At 31.9% G+C, this 16,458-nt stretch overlaps 1 protein-coding gene across 1 annotated transcript in view; it reads left to right on the top strand.

Annotated features, from left to right (window-relative positions):
• Positions 1 to 16,085, top strand: part of LOC134232817 (uncharacterized) — a 28,309-nt gene extending 12,224 nt beyond the window's left edge. Inside the window, exons 6-14 of the mRNA XM_062714796.1 lie at positions 48 to 215; positions 6,003 to 6,347; positions 6,568 to 6,765; positions 6,854 to 7,049; positions 12,242 to 12,513; positions 13,016 to 13,169; positions 14,132 to 14,255; positions 14,629 to 15,481; positions 15,686 to 16,085. Coding sequence (XP_062570780.1) covers positions 48 to 215; positions 6,003 to 6,347; positions 6,568 to 6,765; positions 6,854 to 7,049; positions 12,242 to 12,513; positions 13,016 to 13,169; positions 14,132 to 14,255; positions 14,629 to 15,481; positions 15,686 to 15,846 — 2,471 coding nt within the window. The 3' untranslated portion in view covers positions 15,847 to 16,085. The remainder of the gene's footprint in view (positions 1 to 47; positions 216 to 6,002; positions 6,348 to 6,567; positions 6,766 to 6,853; positions 7,050 to 12,241; positions 12,514 to 13,015; positions 13,170 to 14,131; positions 14,256 to 14,628; positions 15,482 to 15,685) is intronic.
• The last annotated feature ends 373 nt before the right edge of the window (positions 16,086 to 16,458 follow it).

Genomic DNA, 16,458 nt, shown 5'->3' with positions numbered 1-16,458 from the left:
TGTGTTCTTACAATAATAATTATTTGAAATTGTAATATTCTTTTTAGATAAAGATAAATTGCGCAAGGTGGAAGAGAAGAAACAAGAGAGAGACAAGTCTGCACCGGGCGGTAACTTTGACGTTCATTCCATCATGAACAGAGCATTTGAAATGCGCCGTAAAGTGATAGAAGAAAGTGAAGAAGAAGACGGTTCTTCAGACGATGAATGGGACTGATCAGCATTAACTCCAGACTTGTATAATATACAATGTACACCATAGGCAGCAAACGCTGCCGAGATCTCTTGTTGATTGTGTATCCATGACAACAGGATTTTCTCCAAAGACCCAACTTTGAATGAAATATATTCAAGGAGATGAATGAAGTGTTACTTGAACTGCATGTGGCTTTATAGTCAGCTGATGCAGTGAGAATGTATTTGTAAACACATAATACAGGACAAAAATATTATCAAAAGATTGCCATTAATCCATGTTTTATATATTAATTTGTATAATCCAAGGAATGTCTTGTAACTAATCAAAGATGACTGCTTTATTATGGCATAGAGAAACTTTTCTCCATTACTTCAGTATGTTTCATTTCATTATGTGTGTAGATCCATGATCATTATTTCTAATATAATACCCTGATTTTACAAGACAAGACATCTGTGTAAAACTGATTTATTATGATATCCAGGTATATCTACTTAACCAGTATAACAAGTATAAATGAACATAAGCTCTTCATTAAACTTCATAGATATATATCTTGTCCATACGATTTAATTTCCTCTGCATAATATCAGGATGTGATAAGAATATTTGAACATATATTGCTCTCTCTCTCCCTTTCTCTCTCTCTCTCTCTCTCTCTCTCTCTCTCTCTCATCGACTCATACATTCACCTCTGTCGTTGGCTCGTGTATATCACGGTGATAAACACGAGAAATAGTGCATTTGATTTAATTCATTATAATTCCATTTCTATGCTTATGTCTGAGTTTTGAGATAATATTTATTTAATCAATCCAGAACTATTAATTTTATTTGAAAAAATTCTGCAGATATTACGTTTTATACGTTATGTCAAAAGTCTTGACATGAGCCCATTGCAGAGGTGTCTGAGAGAGGAACGAACGACAACTCTGCGTGGGAGATTGTTGTATTGTTACATTATGTGTAAGCTATCTTGAGAAAAGTCTTCATGTTGGAAAGAAATTCTTCATGTTGGTAAGGGACATTCCTCAGTGTTTCATGCTGTGTGTTATTGCCTGTAATTATCGAATTTGAGATGTTTAAAATATGATAAGAGAACAGTATATCCATACTACTGATGAACAAAACTGAAAGATTTTTTTCAAAGTGTAAAATTTATATTTATTACACTCAACTTATAACATAAACTTCACTTAATAAACGTACAATATGACAACTATTGCATGATACATGTAACAGTATGCTATCAAAGTACAGTGCAACAATACTCAAACAGCAGTTTAAGAATAGTACTACTTTTTAGATTATTTCCTGTAGCCAAAAAAGAACTAGTGTATTTTCTTAGCCCTGTATGTAAACTGTAATTTCATCACATGACTAAGAGAGAAAATCATTTATTTCATAATTGCTGCTGTTTTTGCTTAACCTTCAGTTGTCTTCCTTGAATAAACATACTTGTTAATTATCAATTTTTATTTAGTGAATGGTGAAAACAGATCTACAGTACTGTAGTAAATATCTGTAGATTAAGCTATGTTTTTCCCATTACAGAGTTTTATAGTGTTTGTGTACATAACTTTAATTTAAAAAGTCAATTTTTCATGTGCAATATTAGTGTTTTCACCAGAAGAAGGAAGATACATAAAACTTTCCTCGTCTTATGAAGAGATATGTCAAAGGAGGTATATATAAAAGTAATAGCTTTCTAAAATTCACGTGAGTTGTTTGACTTATTTGCAGAATCTTTACCTTTTCAAGTTTAATTCTTTAATAAGTACTTGTCTGAGGGCAAATGTGGAACATTTCAATGGACTCTGTGATCATACACAGTATGTCTTAAGCCTTTAACAAGGCAAGTTTCTCAAACCATTAATGTAAAAAAAAAGGTAAAAAATAATGCAATTCTTTTTATTCTATTGAGAATTTGAAATGAATGTATATCAAATGTTAAAAAGTGTTTTTCTTTATTCCGCACCTCTTTGTAAATTGAACACATTTATTTTGCTCACTACAAAACCCAATTTTGAAATATGGAATGCATTTTTGGACTCAGGTATTCAAAATTTGATCAAAATCTAATGAGACAGACTCTCCATGTAGAAAAAAGGCTTTAATTTTTTAATAAAGGAATTCTTATATACTACCTCAGACATATTTAGTATGCTGTCTGTATTGAGCATTTTCTATGTATCTGCTTTGAATATTGTCATTCCCATTTCAATTTTATAATTTATTTATTCTGAAATTCTGCACATACGCAAACTTTTTTAACTTGACAATTTTTCTTAATGCAATACTGGACCTACTACTATTCTATGAATCAATAGTTCAATATCTTCACATATTTTAATCTCATTTTCTCTGTAGTGCAAAAATATAATTATAATGGATGAAAATTTTCTTCCAATACTCTATGTCAGTTTTAAATATTTACAAAGTATCAATAGATATGTATTTATCCATTACCTACATAGATATACTTTTCAAATAATGTGTCTTTTTCTGCAAATGTTAAGACAGAGTAATCTGGTATGAAATAATCATGTGATATGAGCAGTATGCCCCCATTTGAATGTTAAATACTTGGTCTAGTACAAAAAAGAACTGAACTTATTGTACACACTATAATTTAGATCAGTGATGATATGATTTCCCTTTCAAGAAAAGATAAAACATAATTTTTATGATGAATATTTAAAGATTTCAAATATAGAATGTGTGTAAATTTCTTTTAATATGAAAGAGAAACGTTAATATTTTGTTGCTGTTAATTTATTTCAGTTTATAATATTATTCAAAGTGCTGCATTTCTTTTAAAAAAAATAGCATCAAATAAAAGATATAAATGTTTAAGTTTGCAGGTGTCGGAAAGTTTTTCATACAAGTCCACTTTTTAACGTACGGATACATGTATTTACACTACTTTGAATTATAAATTGTTACTGAAGTGCTTATTGATAATGCATATGTTAATTGACCAGTATTTGTATGTGGGGATTTTTTTCTTCTTCTTAGATAAAACCATGGTGTTAACTACGTTGTAGTAGCTTTTTTTCTCATGCATATGCAATAAACTTTGCTTTATTTTGAATGCATTTTGTTGTGTTTTAAAGATTTTCTTTTCAAAGTTCCCGCAGACTATTTGAAAAGAGAATTTAAATTTTGACAAAGTCCAAGGTGCTTTTTAAATGCGTATAAAATAGTAAAAACTAGAGGTACTGTAAGCAATGAGCTCACTAAATGATCCTCTTTATTCAGCTTTTCATATATATAGTTTTAAAACTGCACATTCATGACCAATAAAGTTTATTCAACAATTAATGTTTTATACCGTACTTGTTACAATGGTTCAAAGTACAAAAACTGCATTTATTTTTATTTGATATACTTAAAATTTTTCAATTATTGCAAAAAATTTTCTCTCCTGATTCATTATTGCTAATGCAATTTGAGCAGATATACAAACAAAAAACTTCTTGAGCATCTCCAGGATTGGTATATATTTTTATGCTGTGTTGCAATTTCATTGAAATGATGCAAATAATAAATTTCAATAGAATATAAAGAACTTGTAAACCTTCTGTGATGTTAAAAAGTCTGCCCTTTTGAAATAATTATTTCAAAGGTGATTAAAATACAGATTTCAAAAGTGATTGAAATATTGATTTCAATAGTGCTTTAAACAATGATTTCAAATTTAATAAAAATTTAAAAACTTTAAGGTGACAGTTATCTATTTTATTCATTTAAACATGATTTTGTTATTTTTAACAACTATGCCAAAGGTTTGTTTGTACAATTTATTCTCCGAAGAACTGGAAAATGAAATAATTTTGGGAAATAGTAGTAAAATTTCAATAAAAAAACAAATATTTTGTAAATCACATATGAAAAATACAGTAAAAAAATTTGCATAATGCTTGGCGCTAAAAATTCATAGTTATAAGAGAGGATTTTTTCGAATTGTGAATATCTGAAAGGACGTCACATGACTTTATCCTTTTGCGAAGTACAATAAAGCAAATGATGCCTGAATGAAGTACCATAGAAGGAGTTAAAGCCCTTGTCAACATTTTTTAAGATTGAATTTTTGATTAAATAAAAAAAAATATGCATTTAAAAATTCTTTTACTTAACAATATTTATCGTTACACCTATTGCACAGTATTCTTTCAATATATATTGTTTCTTAGGTCTGAATTTAACCTAATTACATTTTTGCAGAAACTTACAACATCACAGGAGGTTGGAATTACCTTAATTAATTAACCTTTGAACTAAAAAAAATAAAGTAAACAATTAAAATACGGCATATACATGTATATTAACTGATTTTGTCCTACATGTATATATATACATTACAAAAAATTAAATATCACATAGGCTGATTTTTACCATTTAAAATTTCCTTAAAATTATTAGTGCTGTTGATTTTTTGATTGTATATTACACTTTTAGCACCATGTTAACATATCCAGAAATTTGTTTTCACTGATATGGAACCTTTACTGAATGTGATTTGTCTATATTTGTTTTTTCAATGATAATATTACATTTTTTGCATTTTTTCATATTTTGGCAATGTAATCTATCCACACATTTCTAAACTTGTGACATGATATTCCAAAACTTTTTCAAAGGGCATACAAATTTGTTTGCATAACAAGAGCCGGTTTAGTTGCCTGCAATTATTTCAATAACAAAAGAACATTGCAATACACCAAAATGTTATTCATCAAAATTTATGAATACACATTATGTACCCAAACACATCGCCCTAATTTATGCCGCGGTTTAACAAACCCGATACTATTATCGTTTTCCTTTTTGTAAATACTTTATACACAGAGACAGTATAAACTGTTCCATACTATGATAGAGATTGTGTTGATGATCAATACAAAGAGCACAGGGAAATGGTGGACATTGTTCAGGTGTGAGCAGGAAACAACAGAAAAGCAATTAATATATGCAAGCTTGAGATAATTTTGTTATATAAAGTTCATTTTTGTCAATGATTTTGAAAGGAAAGGATCATAAATCCATCTAAATGTAAATGTAGAAATTAGAATACATGTATCTATATTAAAAAGAAGACAGAAGACTGATAATTTTGTGTACAAACTTTCTAATGAAGATATGGTTATTTTTAATTTTAAAAATATAGAATTATATTCTTTTTACAAAGACAGAAAAAGACATGATACTGAAATACAGTACATGCACTTTGTATAAAAACTCTTTTTCAAAATTCGTTTTGTCAAAGATAGATGGTTTAATCTTGTCATATACATTAATTTTGAATTTCTTATTTACCATAATAACAAAGTTGATGGCCGCAGCTGTGTGAAGATATAAACCAATCCAATTTTTTTTCATCGAGGTATGATTCAAGGAGACCCAGAGACGCGGATATATCAAGGATTAAAAGAAAGAAGTTAATGCAAGTACATTGTTAAAGGAAATAAAGCATATATAGTGTTATGTTTCAGTATGAATATAAGTATTCTTTGCTGTGACTGTGTGGTTACACCCCTTTTCCAAACAATTTTGATTAAAATTTATGCTTTATTATGTTTCCTTTCAAAACAACTAGTGTCAGGACATCAAATACTCTACTCTGGAAGAACAAAATTTATTTGGGAGTAGCAATAATCACAACAAAAGAAGTTGATAGAAGTCTATTAGAATGGAAGCCAGTGAATGAACTTTTCATAACAGCAAGAAAGCTGAGCCTTTGCCAAACTTACATCATTTTCAAATTCACCAACAGATGATGCAGAAGACCTTCTTTTTTAAGTGTACAGCTTACAAGAAATAGTAGACAATACACCATTTCACGATGTCCTACTTATCTTGGGAGACTTAAATGCAACAGTTGGGAAAAGCAACCAAGGAAGAGAAAGCATCATGGGTAAGCAAGGCTTAGGAGAATGTAACAGCAATGGAGAGAGACTGTGCACTTTCTGCCAAGAAAACAACTTGATAATTGGTGGAACTATATTTATGCACAAAGATATCCATAAGACAACATGGAACTCCCCAGATGGACATACGAAAAATCAAATTGATCATGTCATCATCAACAAAAGATGGAGAAGTAGCCTCCTGTATGTGGTTGCAAAGCAAGGAGCAGACGTGGGAAGTGACCAATCAGTTTTCTCTCTTTTCAAGCTGAAGCTAAGGAAATCAATATAATTTTTTGCCTCAGGAAGACCGCCTCCTATTAACATCCGAAGGCTTAAAGATGCAAAAGTTATGAGATCTTTTCAATTAAAAGTGCAGAACAAGTTTGAGGCTCTTATGGAACACCCAGATGAAATTGACAAGAAACATTTAATGAGATACTCTTACAAAATGCGCAGCAAATACTTTGCCCAAGAAAGAGGAAATGAGAGGAATGGATCTCGGAGAACACATGGAAAATAGTAGAACAACGAAAAGAAAAGAAAAAGAAAAGAAAAAGAAAATCCTGTCCACTAAATCAAAGAGACAAAAAGACCAGCTCCAAGCAGAATATCGGACTATAGACAAAGAAGAAAAATGCAAGCGCAGACAGAAAGGCATACACTGAAAAACTAGCTAATGAAGCAGAACAAGCAGCTTCAAAACAAGATATGCAAACCCTCTATCGTATCACCAAAACACTAGCTGGTAAATTTCAGACAGCAGATTTACCAGTAAAAGATAAAAGAGGAAACGTCTTATCCAAAGAAGAAGATGTACAGAAACGATGGAAAGAACATTTTGAGGAAGTGTTCAATATAAATTATACAGGAAATGAGGTCCTGATAGCACCAGCCATTAGCATACTGGATATTAATACAGATCCACCCAGTATGAAGAGGTAAAAAGGCAATAATTATAAAGAGATTAAAAATGGAAAGGCTGCTGGCATTGACCAGATAAATGCAGAGCTCCTCAAGGCCGTTTCCTGGACATCTCCATCATTTAAATATTCTACAGAACATCTGGGAATTGAAGTTAATATTTTCTGTAGATATCAGGCCTATACATTTAAAAAAAAGGAGACCTTTCACACAAAAATTAATTAAAAATTTCTATTTCCATGAAAGTGCTAAAAGTTATTAAACAGAATCACATTTTTGCAGGTCTTGCAGAAAGACACAGGCAGGACTGAAATGGGAGATATGATATGGAATTTCAGATATATAAGACAAATTTACATATATTCAAAATGACTTAACTCTCCACTTTACATATATATCGACTTTACAAAAGCTTTTGACAGCGTTAATGACATCTAGCCTTAGAAAAAATTCAGTCATTTTAGGTAACTGAAACAAAATTAATTTTTAAGACCATCATTAAAGATGTTGTACATGAGATTTAAATGCCAGAAATTATCTTTTAAATTTATCAGAGGAGTTCAAATTGCAGACTGGAGTAAAAGAAGGATGTCTGCTCCTCCCTCTTTTCTTTACATTCTGCATTGACTGGATTATGCTAGAAACCATCAAGAATAAGCGGACTGGATTACTTGGGCCATGACAGAGATGTTAGAAGACCTAGATTTTGCAGACGACATAGCACTGCTATCACACCACCATCGTGACATGCAAGAAAAAACAAAACATCTAGCAGAAACAGCAATTGGCCTTAATATCAACAAACAGACCAAGATCATGAAGGTCAATCTAAATCAGAGGAGCACATCACCTTAAATAATTTTAAAATTTTTGAAGTGTAGGATTTGTCTATCTAAATTGACAAGATAACCACAGATTAACTCAGAGGTAGATGTACTAGCTTGAATTTCAAAAGCCACAGGAGCGTATGTTGGTAAGAAACATCTGGAGGTCAGCAAAGATCAGCACAAACACAAAAATAAGGATCTTCAAGAGAAACATGGTTGGGGTCACAATTGATGCTGAAGCATAAAGTAAAAACCTTTTCAAACAAGTTCAGTTTATCATTTTTAATCGTGATTTTCTTTTTAAAAATATACCATCTCAAATTAGGAGCTGTACAAAAGGACCAGAGAGTTCTTTCTCAAGTTTGAAAGAGAAGAAAATGGCTGTGGATAGGGCATGTATTAATGCATAACTGTTTATGTAGAAAAATAGAAGGAAAGAACAAACGTATTATTTCTTAAGAGTGTAATGATAAACAGGTAACGTTCACAGATTAGAACAAATTTTTTTAAAGCTCAGGTTTCATAGAAATTGAAAGTGTAAATAAAGGAAGATCAATTTGAACTCCCTTCATAAACTTTAAGAACTTTGATAGAACAATTGGATAGCAACAATGTAAGTAATTTACCAAAGATACAGTTAGTTTACAATTTAGATTGTATTACATTTAAACACTGTGTGCACATAGTTGTAAAATATACATTGCAAATGTAGAAAATGAGTCTATTACTAGTATTTCCAAATTAATTTTGTATGATTATACTTGTGAAGTACTAACCTTAAAAATCCCCAAAATCTTGATTGAATTTTTAAATGATTTTGAAACATACAGTCATGTAGCACATGAACTCGTTTTCAGGAAAAGTCATGTTGTCAGAGATATGCCTTAATTTTATCATAAATAATGCTTAATAATTTTATGCATATGTACCTTTATTAGAGAGTTGATTGCCGCGAACGTTTGAAGTTTTGCACCAATACAAGATATTTCATTAAGCTATAGCTCATGGATATCCAGAGTGATATAAGGATAAAAGAAACAAGAGAACAAATTAAAGATTAAGAGAAAGAAGGTAATGTGTTGATTAATATTGTCAGTGAAAGTAAAGAATATAGTGTTATATTTCATTGGAAATATTAGTATTAAAATGACCTGTAAATACTGTAAATGACCTGTACATGTCATCTACACCAATCAATTATGATTAAAATTATAAATTGACAGTATAAATGCATTGCTTGACACTTTTTTTTTTACTGTAGAGAACCAAGAAAGACGTTTTTTTTTTGTTTTTTTTTTTTTTTTAGATTTTTTTTATAAAGAGACCGCCTCTTTTTCTTCCAAGTATAGTACAGAAATATAAGCAAGAAACATGGAGTGGAGTTTTCATCAAATATTTCTGGTTCTGCTAAAGAGAATGCATTTAATAACCAACCTAGATCCTTGAACCTGCCAAAAAGGAATCCAGATAACAAATGCAATGAACATAGGGGCCGACAGCCTCATCTCATTGAACTTCAGTATACCCATACCCATGATGTAACCGACCAATCTAAAATTCACATGGAAAAAAAATAATGCTTGGTTAGCCAAAACTCCCATTTCAAATTAACATCGACAATCTTCAAAGACAGATTTCAATTTTTTTTGTCAGTTTTAGCAATGCCTAGTGAGCTTCAAGCACCACCCGTCCCACATTGACGCTACTTCCTAAGAATATAGCATTTCACCGACTGTCTCCCTCCAAGCAAGATTTATCATGTTCAACCCAATCTAAATTGAGATCAAAATTCCCCTTTGTCCTAATTTCAATGTTTCAATATAGGAAAGCTACGTGCGGTAAATAAGCCTTGAGAGGAAAGAAATGGAAGAAAGGCATATACCTGTAACAAACATTGATTCACATACCCATATGGAAGAGATATTGAGTAAAATGATACCAAGTGAAGAGGATGCCGAGGAAGATAGTTGAATTAATCATGTACAGTGAACAATGCATTGTTTCTTTAACAGTGAAACTTTATGAAAGTCTTTGGATGTACACATGTGAGATTTTAGTTTTTTTTATGACTGACATTCTTTTTTATCATATTGTTAAAATGTCATGATATAGGAGAAGGATAAAAATATTTTATTTCTGCATTACAGAGATTTCCATATATAATAGGAACATATAGGGACAAGTTTTATTGTGCCACTATAATCGTCTATTTACTACATTTGACATCATATACAAAAGTAATGAAATCTGATTTGTCCAGCTTACCCCTATGACTTCAGGTGTGATCAGATCATTTGTGATTTTCTGTTCCTGTCATTTGCATAATAATAATAATTTTTAAAAGTAGACACACAAATATAATTACTTTATCTTCCTGTATTATGATTAATATTTCACCATATCTACCGGGTACACGTACTGCACAAAAACAGGACGTTTAAAACAGGTGAGGGTGATCTTTTTTTATTTACATTTCGGATCATATATTGTGTATGAGCTAAGATACACGTACAATCAGACCCAATACGATTTTTATTCAATTTACATCAAATCGTATTTTGTGTTTTGAAATTGTGGTACATGATATGTAAGTTTTAAAATAGAATATAATTGTGAAAATATATCATATTGTGTCTCAAGAATAAATTAATTTAGTGCCAGTTAAGCAGATCAACATTTGTGTTTATTTAAAATACAATGCAAATATCTTCATACTTTATCCATTTTCCTCTTAAAAATGCAATATAAAAAGTTCAGGTTAAAGTTTTCTTTGCTACCAGAACAATGTGTTTAAGTTATACACCCTTCGTTCTGGTTTATTTCCTTGTAAATGTGGCAAACGAAATGCATTGTGAATGCAAAATACTTTTTCATTAGGTTCATTTTGATTTCATTTGAGGGCGAGAGTCTAATGTGCATCCTGCTACATTAATCAGCTATTCACAGTATTCATATGTCTTTTTTTTCTAGATGCTTTTGACAACAACTATTTTTGGGTCAAAAGAAATTATTTTAAAAGTATCGATAATGATTACCATTAGATGCATGATTATTTATGAAGAGTGAAAAAAAATATATGAACTAGAAATTGAAAAAAAAACATGACCAATCATGATCAGTTGCTGATAAGAATATATATAATTACTACAATTTTTTTTATGTGTATGTACTGTCATTATAATAGAAACAAGATGGGTTTTTTAGCGTTATAAGCGTGAACGCGTCCCTTCTTTTCAACTCTATATATATGAGGAAGTTCCAAGTATGTATAAATCTCATCTATGAAAAAAACAAGTGTTTAGTCAAAATTTCTTAAAAGGTGCCTTTGGCTTATGATTACATCTTTATTTTGTGGAGAGAATACATGTTATGTTGGAGAAAAAAATATTTGGTTTGGGCAACCTTTTGTAAAGGGCAATATTCGGATCTAAATTGGCTGAACGATATTAATTGCAGAGAAAATTCTCAAAGCAATGGAAAAACTAGTAGGCTAGATTTTAAGCAAACATAATTTTCTATCTTAATGAATAAACAAAGTTTCTAAATCTTAATATGTATGATGACTGTCTATCAAGTTATACAGTGTAAATAGCATATTAAATAAATACTAGTATATAGAACATATGTTAAAACATTCAGACATTAAGATATTAAACATTCTGACTTAATTGCCACTAAAATAATTTAGCTTAATGAAACATATGGAGATAACGTATAGTACTCCAGATCAAAAGTCCATAAAACAATTCAAAATAGGAGCAGAGCAAACACAGACCTCCAAAACATCAGGAGTGGGATCAGATGCCATATGGAGGAGTGAGCATCTCCTGTCGTGTGCCCCTTGTCATGATCGGGAAATAACAAAAAAACCCGTCGTTAATTCAGTGAATGAATAATGGACTAAGAATTAGTATGAAAAACGTCAGTAAGCATTTGACTCAGTGATAAATTATATTTGATGACAAGGTCATTGCATCGACCATAGAAAATATATAGAACTTACGAAATGATGACGACTTTTAACGAGACTGCTGAAATGTTTGTGTCTCCAACTTGTTTGTCAATAATTTACCTCTTTGTAAAAATTGTTCATACGTAGAGCATGCTCTTGCGTGCGTATCGAATCAACTGAAATATGTAAACGCCGTATGCAGAAAATATATAATTATTTTCATCATAATGGAGTTCGTCTGCCGACTAGTCACACCCGCTTTGTGCTTCTTGTCATAATGGGGCTGTGTTATTAAAATGCTAATTTTCGTTATAGTGGAGTTAATACCAGTATAATATTTCTAAGTACCTGTACATGTACTTTTGTTAGTATGCCAAAGAGTTTGATTATAACAATTTTTACATTTTTTACAGCAAGAGTTGACGTAACGAATCATGCCATTGATACAAAGATGTTTGGAACCCATCAACGTTAGTCGGGTAGAGGTAGAGAAGGGCATTAAAAATGAGCTGGAATGTGTGACCAATCACACGCTCAGTAACATCATTCTACAGCTCAGCAACCTCAGTAAGCATGCGGAGGACATGTTTACCGAGCTGTCACAGGAAGTGCAGACATTCACGGACCGTACGCGGCAGCTCCAGGGTAGAATAGACCATCTACAGGAGAAGGTCACCAGGCTAGACGCTGCTGGAGAACTGGGTAGGACTCAACTAGGGGGAGGTTTTGATATATGGAATTAACGAACAGCATTCGATCAAACTCAAGTCCATAAAACAATGCAATATAGGAGTGGAACAAACACGGACCTCCAAAACATCAGAGGTGGGATCAGGTGCCATGGAGGTGTGAACATCCTTGTCATTATGGGGTTGTGTTATTAACATAATAATTCGGGTTAAAAGGTTACAAACGCGACAATCTAGACAAAAAATAATGCTGTCAATGGGTTGTTAAAGAAATCTTTTGTCTAATACCTTGATCTATGTATTTTTGACTTAAATCGTATTTAATATTAATCACTGTCATATTTAAATTTTTGAAATTATTTATAATGCTAATTTCGTAAGGTCCTTGGTGAGATTAATGATAGTCGTGCTTAGTTTTTGGGATTCAAATGAAAACTTGATATTATGACAAAATTTCATGATTAATAAATATATTGTTTTGACATGAATTATAACATTTGAAATGTTTTTTGTAGTGTCCATCCATGATATACACCTGAGGAAACCTTACAAGAGTTCTACCAAACATAACCAACAGGTTGTGTCCAGATCTACAATACCACGGTGTATACTGAAGGTCTACAGTCAGTGTGAGGCCACGCCGGCTCTGGACAAACTTAACCCTTACAGGTAAATATATACTTATCTCAAGTGAATAAAGGTAATACAGTCGAACTTCGGATATCGAAAACTGATATCAAGAATATTAGGAATGTATGTCAAAAGATTTGAAATTCCCAATGACTTATATGGCACGCCAAATTCACAAAAATCAGCTAATCATAGTTTCACAATCGATAAACTAGGTTTATCGGTTGTTAACCATAGTTCACGGACTGTAAACTGTAGTTAGCGACGTAAATCTATATTTTACATCTGTAAACCATAACTAACGCGATAATCTATGTTTCACAACCGTAAACTATACTTAACACCGAAAACAATCATATGGATTGAAAAACATAGATTATCTGATTAATACAGTTTCACGAAACCGATAACTATAGTTAACGATCTGATAAATATAGTTTAAATATTTTATCTTAACAATAGTTTCCAATTGTAAACTATAGTTTACAAACGTGAATCTATGTTTATCAACAAAATCTATTGTTAACGTTTTATTACAGACAAATAAACTTAGATTAGCATTCGTTAACTATAGTTAACAACCGTTAAATACAGTTTTAAAGATGAAAACTATATTTAACGAATCGTTAACTATAGTTTACGGTTTGTAAACTATAGTTTACAGTCGATAAACCTAGTTTATCATTTGTGAAACTAGGTTTAGCTAATGTTTGTGAATTTAGCGTGCCATAGACTTATTCTATAAATATTTTATCACGACTCAAACGAATCTTTAGATAGATTGAGGTATTTTTTGTTTCATCGAGTTTGAGATATTGAGGTTTGACTGTATGGAGATTTGACTGTAAATTAAAAGGAGTTAATCGTTCTAACGTTCACCTAGGATAAAATGTACAGAGTGAAGACTCCCCGTTCCAGCTGAATTTTATATTCATTATTGATTTAAGATATACAAATTTATTTTAGAAATGAAATATTACATTTTGTTCTTGTACTTTCAGAGAAGATGGTACGAATAGTATGAAGTTTTACACAGATCCAGGATATTTCTTTGAATTATGGTTCCAAGATATGCAAAAAGATATAGAAAAAAAGAAAGCGGAACTAAAAGACATAAGGCAAAATGTAACTTCTCTTTCTCCACTTAATTTTCAAATCAACTGAATAAAACATTATGGAAATTCAAACATGATAAAAGTAAATCGTGCTTTTTTCTGAAGTATTTATAAACAATTTTAAGAATGACGTTCTTGAATTTTATGATTTTTTTCAATTCATCTTTGAACCAGTAAGCATATTCTTCACAATATGCCCAATTGACCATAAAGAATTATATTATTCTAACCTGAAATATAAAAGACTTCTGCTCTCTTTACATTTATTACATGTATACATTTCGTTTTGTTTGAAAATAAAAATATCAAGAAACAAATACAGTTATACACGTAATTGTAAGTCACTATTTAACGTGGCGTGATGCCTAATTTTTTCTTTCTAGAGACCACAGAAGCCAAATCAGCAGAAGAAAGCCCCTCCACAGGTGCAGACAGTAGTGGAGAAATACCAAGATATGAAGCAGGGAGTAGAGTTTTCCAACAAATCATATAGGGCTGATCCCGCTTTACTATATATACAAAACAACCAATCACGACCAGCAAGCTTAGAGGTGCAAATGCAAAAAGCAGAAAATAATAACAGGGTCTCAAGACCTCCACAGAATGGGCCACAGTATTCTCAGGATGTGTCAAGACAGTCTAACTTTCAAACTGAGAGCTATAATTACATTGGCCAACCTGGAAGTCACCATCCTCAAAGCATTCAAAACCATTTATCTTCTCAACAGAGCTGCATGTCAAAAATGTCACACCGAAGATCTTCTGGCAGTATTGGTGCCTCGAGGCCCAGTCAGCCCCCTCGTGCACCCCCTCCTTTGATGCCAAATGCACAACAGTATCATCAGAAGAGTCTAAACAGGGACAGTTTACCACCGCCACCACCCCCTCCACCCCTGGGTGAAGATGAGGATCAGCTTAGTCCAGAAATTTCTAAAGTGCCCATCACTCATCGACCTTCACCTGCAAAGCAAGAGGTGGACCTGCCTTCCCCACCAATGAGCATAGAACAAAATTTCCCTCCTCCCCCATGTCCACCACTTGTGGATGCAGGGATAGCACCCACACACCCTCCATCACCCATGTCTATGGCTAAAGGTTTTGATGATGAGAGTTCTACTGGATTTAGTTTCCTAAATATGGATCTTAGTGCTTCTCCACAACTGAAACCAAAGTACCAACCTCAGCCCGTGGTGGATGATAGAAGTAACTTGTTGGCACAAATTCGACTGGGCAAGCGTAAGTTTTCACGTGTTAATTGGTTGTAATAATTACCCAACCCTCAATGTAGGTGGTTTTGTGTTACATGTAGAGCAACTGCATGAGTAAAATCTGTTATGATTAATTTGCAATTTCTGAGATTCTCCTTGTGATGTTCAGTACATTTGTTATACATAGAGCTATTGCTGAGAAAAGAAATAAAAGTTTTAAATTTATTTTTAGAATTGCGTAAGGTGGAAGAGAAGAAACAAGAGAGAGACAGGTCTGTACCAGATGGAAACTTTGATGTTCATTCCATCATGAACAAAGCACTGGAAATGCGTCGTAAAGTGATCAAGGTACGTAGAGAGGAGGATGACTCTTCTGAAGGTGAATGGGAATGATCAGCATTAACTCCAGACTTATACTATCCTAAAATGTAAACGCTGCAGTTATTTTTGTTGATTGAGTATCCATGACAACAGGCTTTTCTCCAAAGACCCAACTTTTAATGAAATATTTGAAGAGATGAATGATGTGTAACTTGAAAAGATCTACACGCGGCTTTGTAGTCAGCTGATGCAGTGATGATGTATTTGTAACACATAATAAAAGTATATAAGAAAAAAACATTAGAAGATTGCCATTAATCCATGTTTTATATATAAATTTGTATAATCCAAGTATATCTTGTAGCTAATCAAAGATTTCTGCTTTATTATGGCATAGAGAAACTACTATATTTTGAATATGTTTCACTTCATTTTTAGTTTAGATCCGTGATCATCGTTACTTGTATAATACCTTGATTTTAAAAGAAATACTAGTGACAAACTGAATTATTATGATATCCAAGTATAGCTACTTTAACTTTTCCATCAAACTACATTGTAACCTTATTTTGGCAAAATCTTCTTCTATATTAATTACATGCAACTTATAACATAAACATCTTTTTGAAAATAAAGTAATAGAATGGCATCCATTGCCTGTTAATAGTTTTCTATCAAAGCATA

Source organism: Saccostrea cucullata, unplaced genomic scaffold, assembly GCF_032062105.1.
Source record: "Saccostrea cucullata isolate Sc308-1 unplaced genomic scaffold, CSIRO_AGI_Scuc_v1 ctg190, whole genome shotgun sequence".
Taxonomy (NCBI): Eukaryota; Metazoa; Mollusca; class Bivalvia; order Ostreida; family Ostreidae; genus Saccostrea; species Saccostrea cuccullata.
The sequence above is the reverse complement of the archived record's forward strand: the minus strand, read 5'-3'. Positions and strand labels throughout refer to the sequence as shown.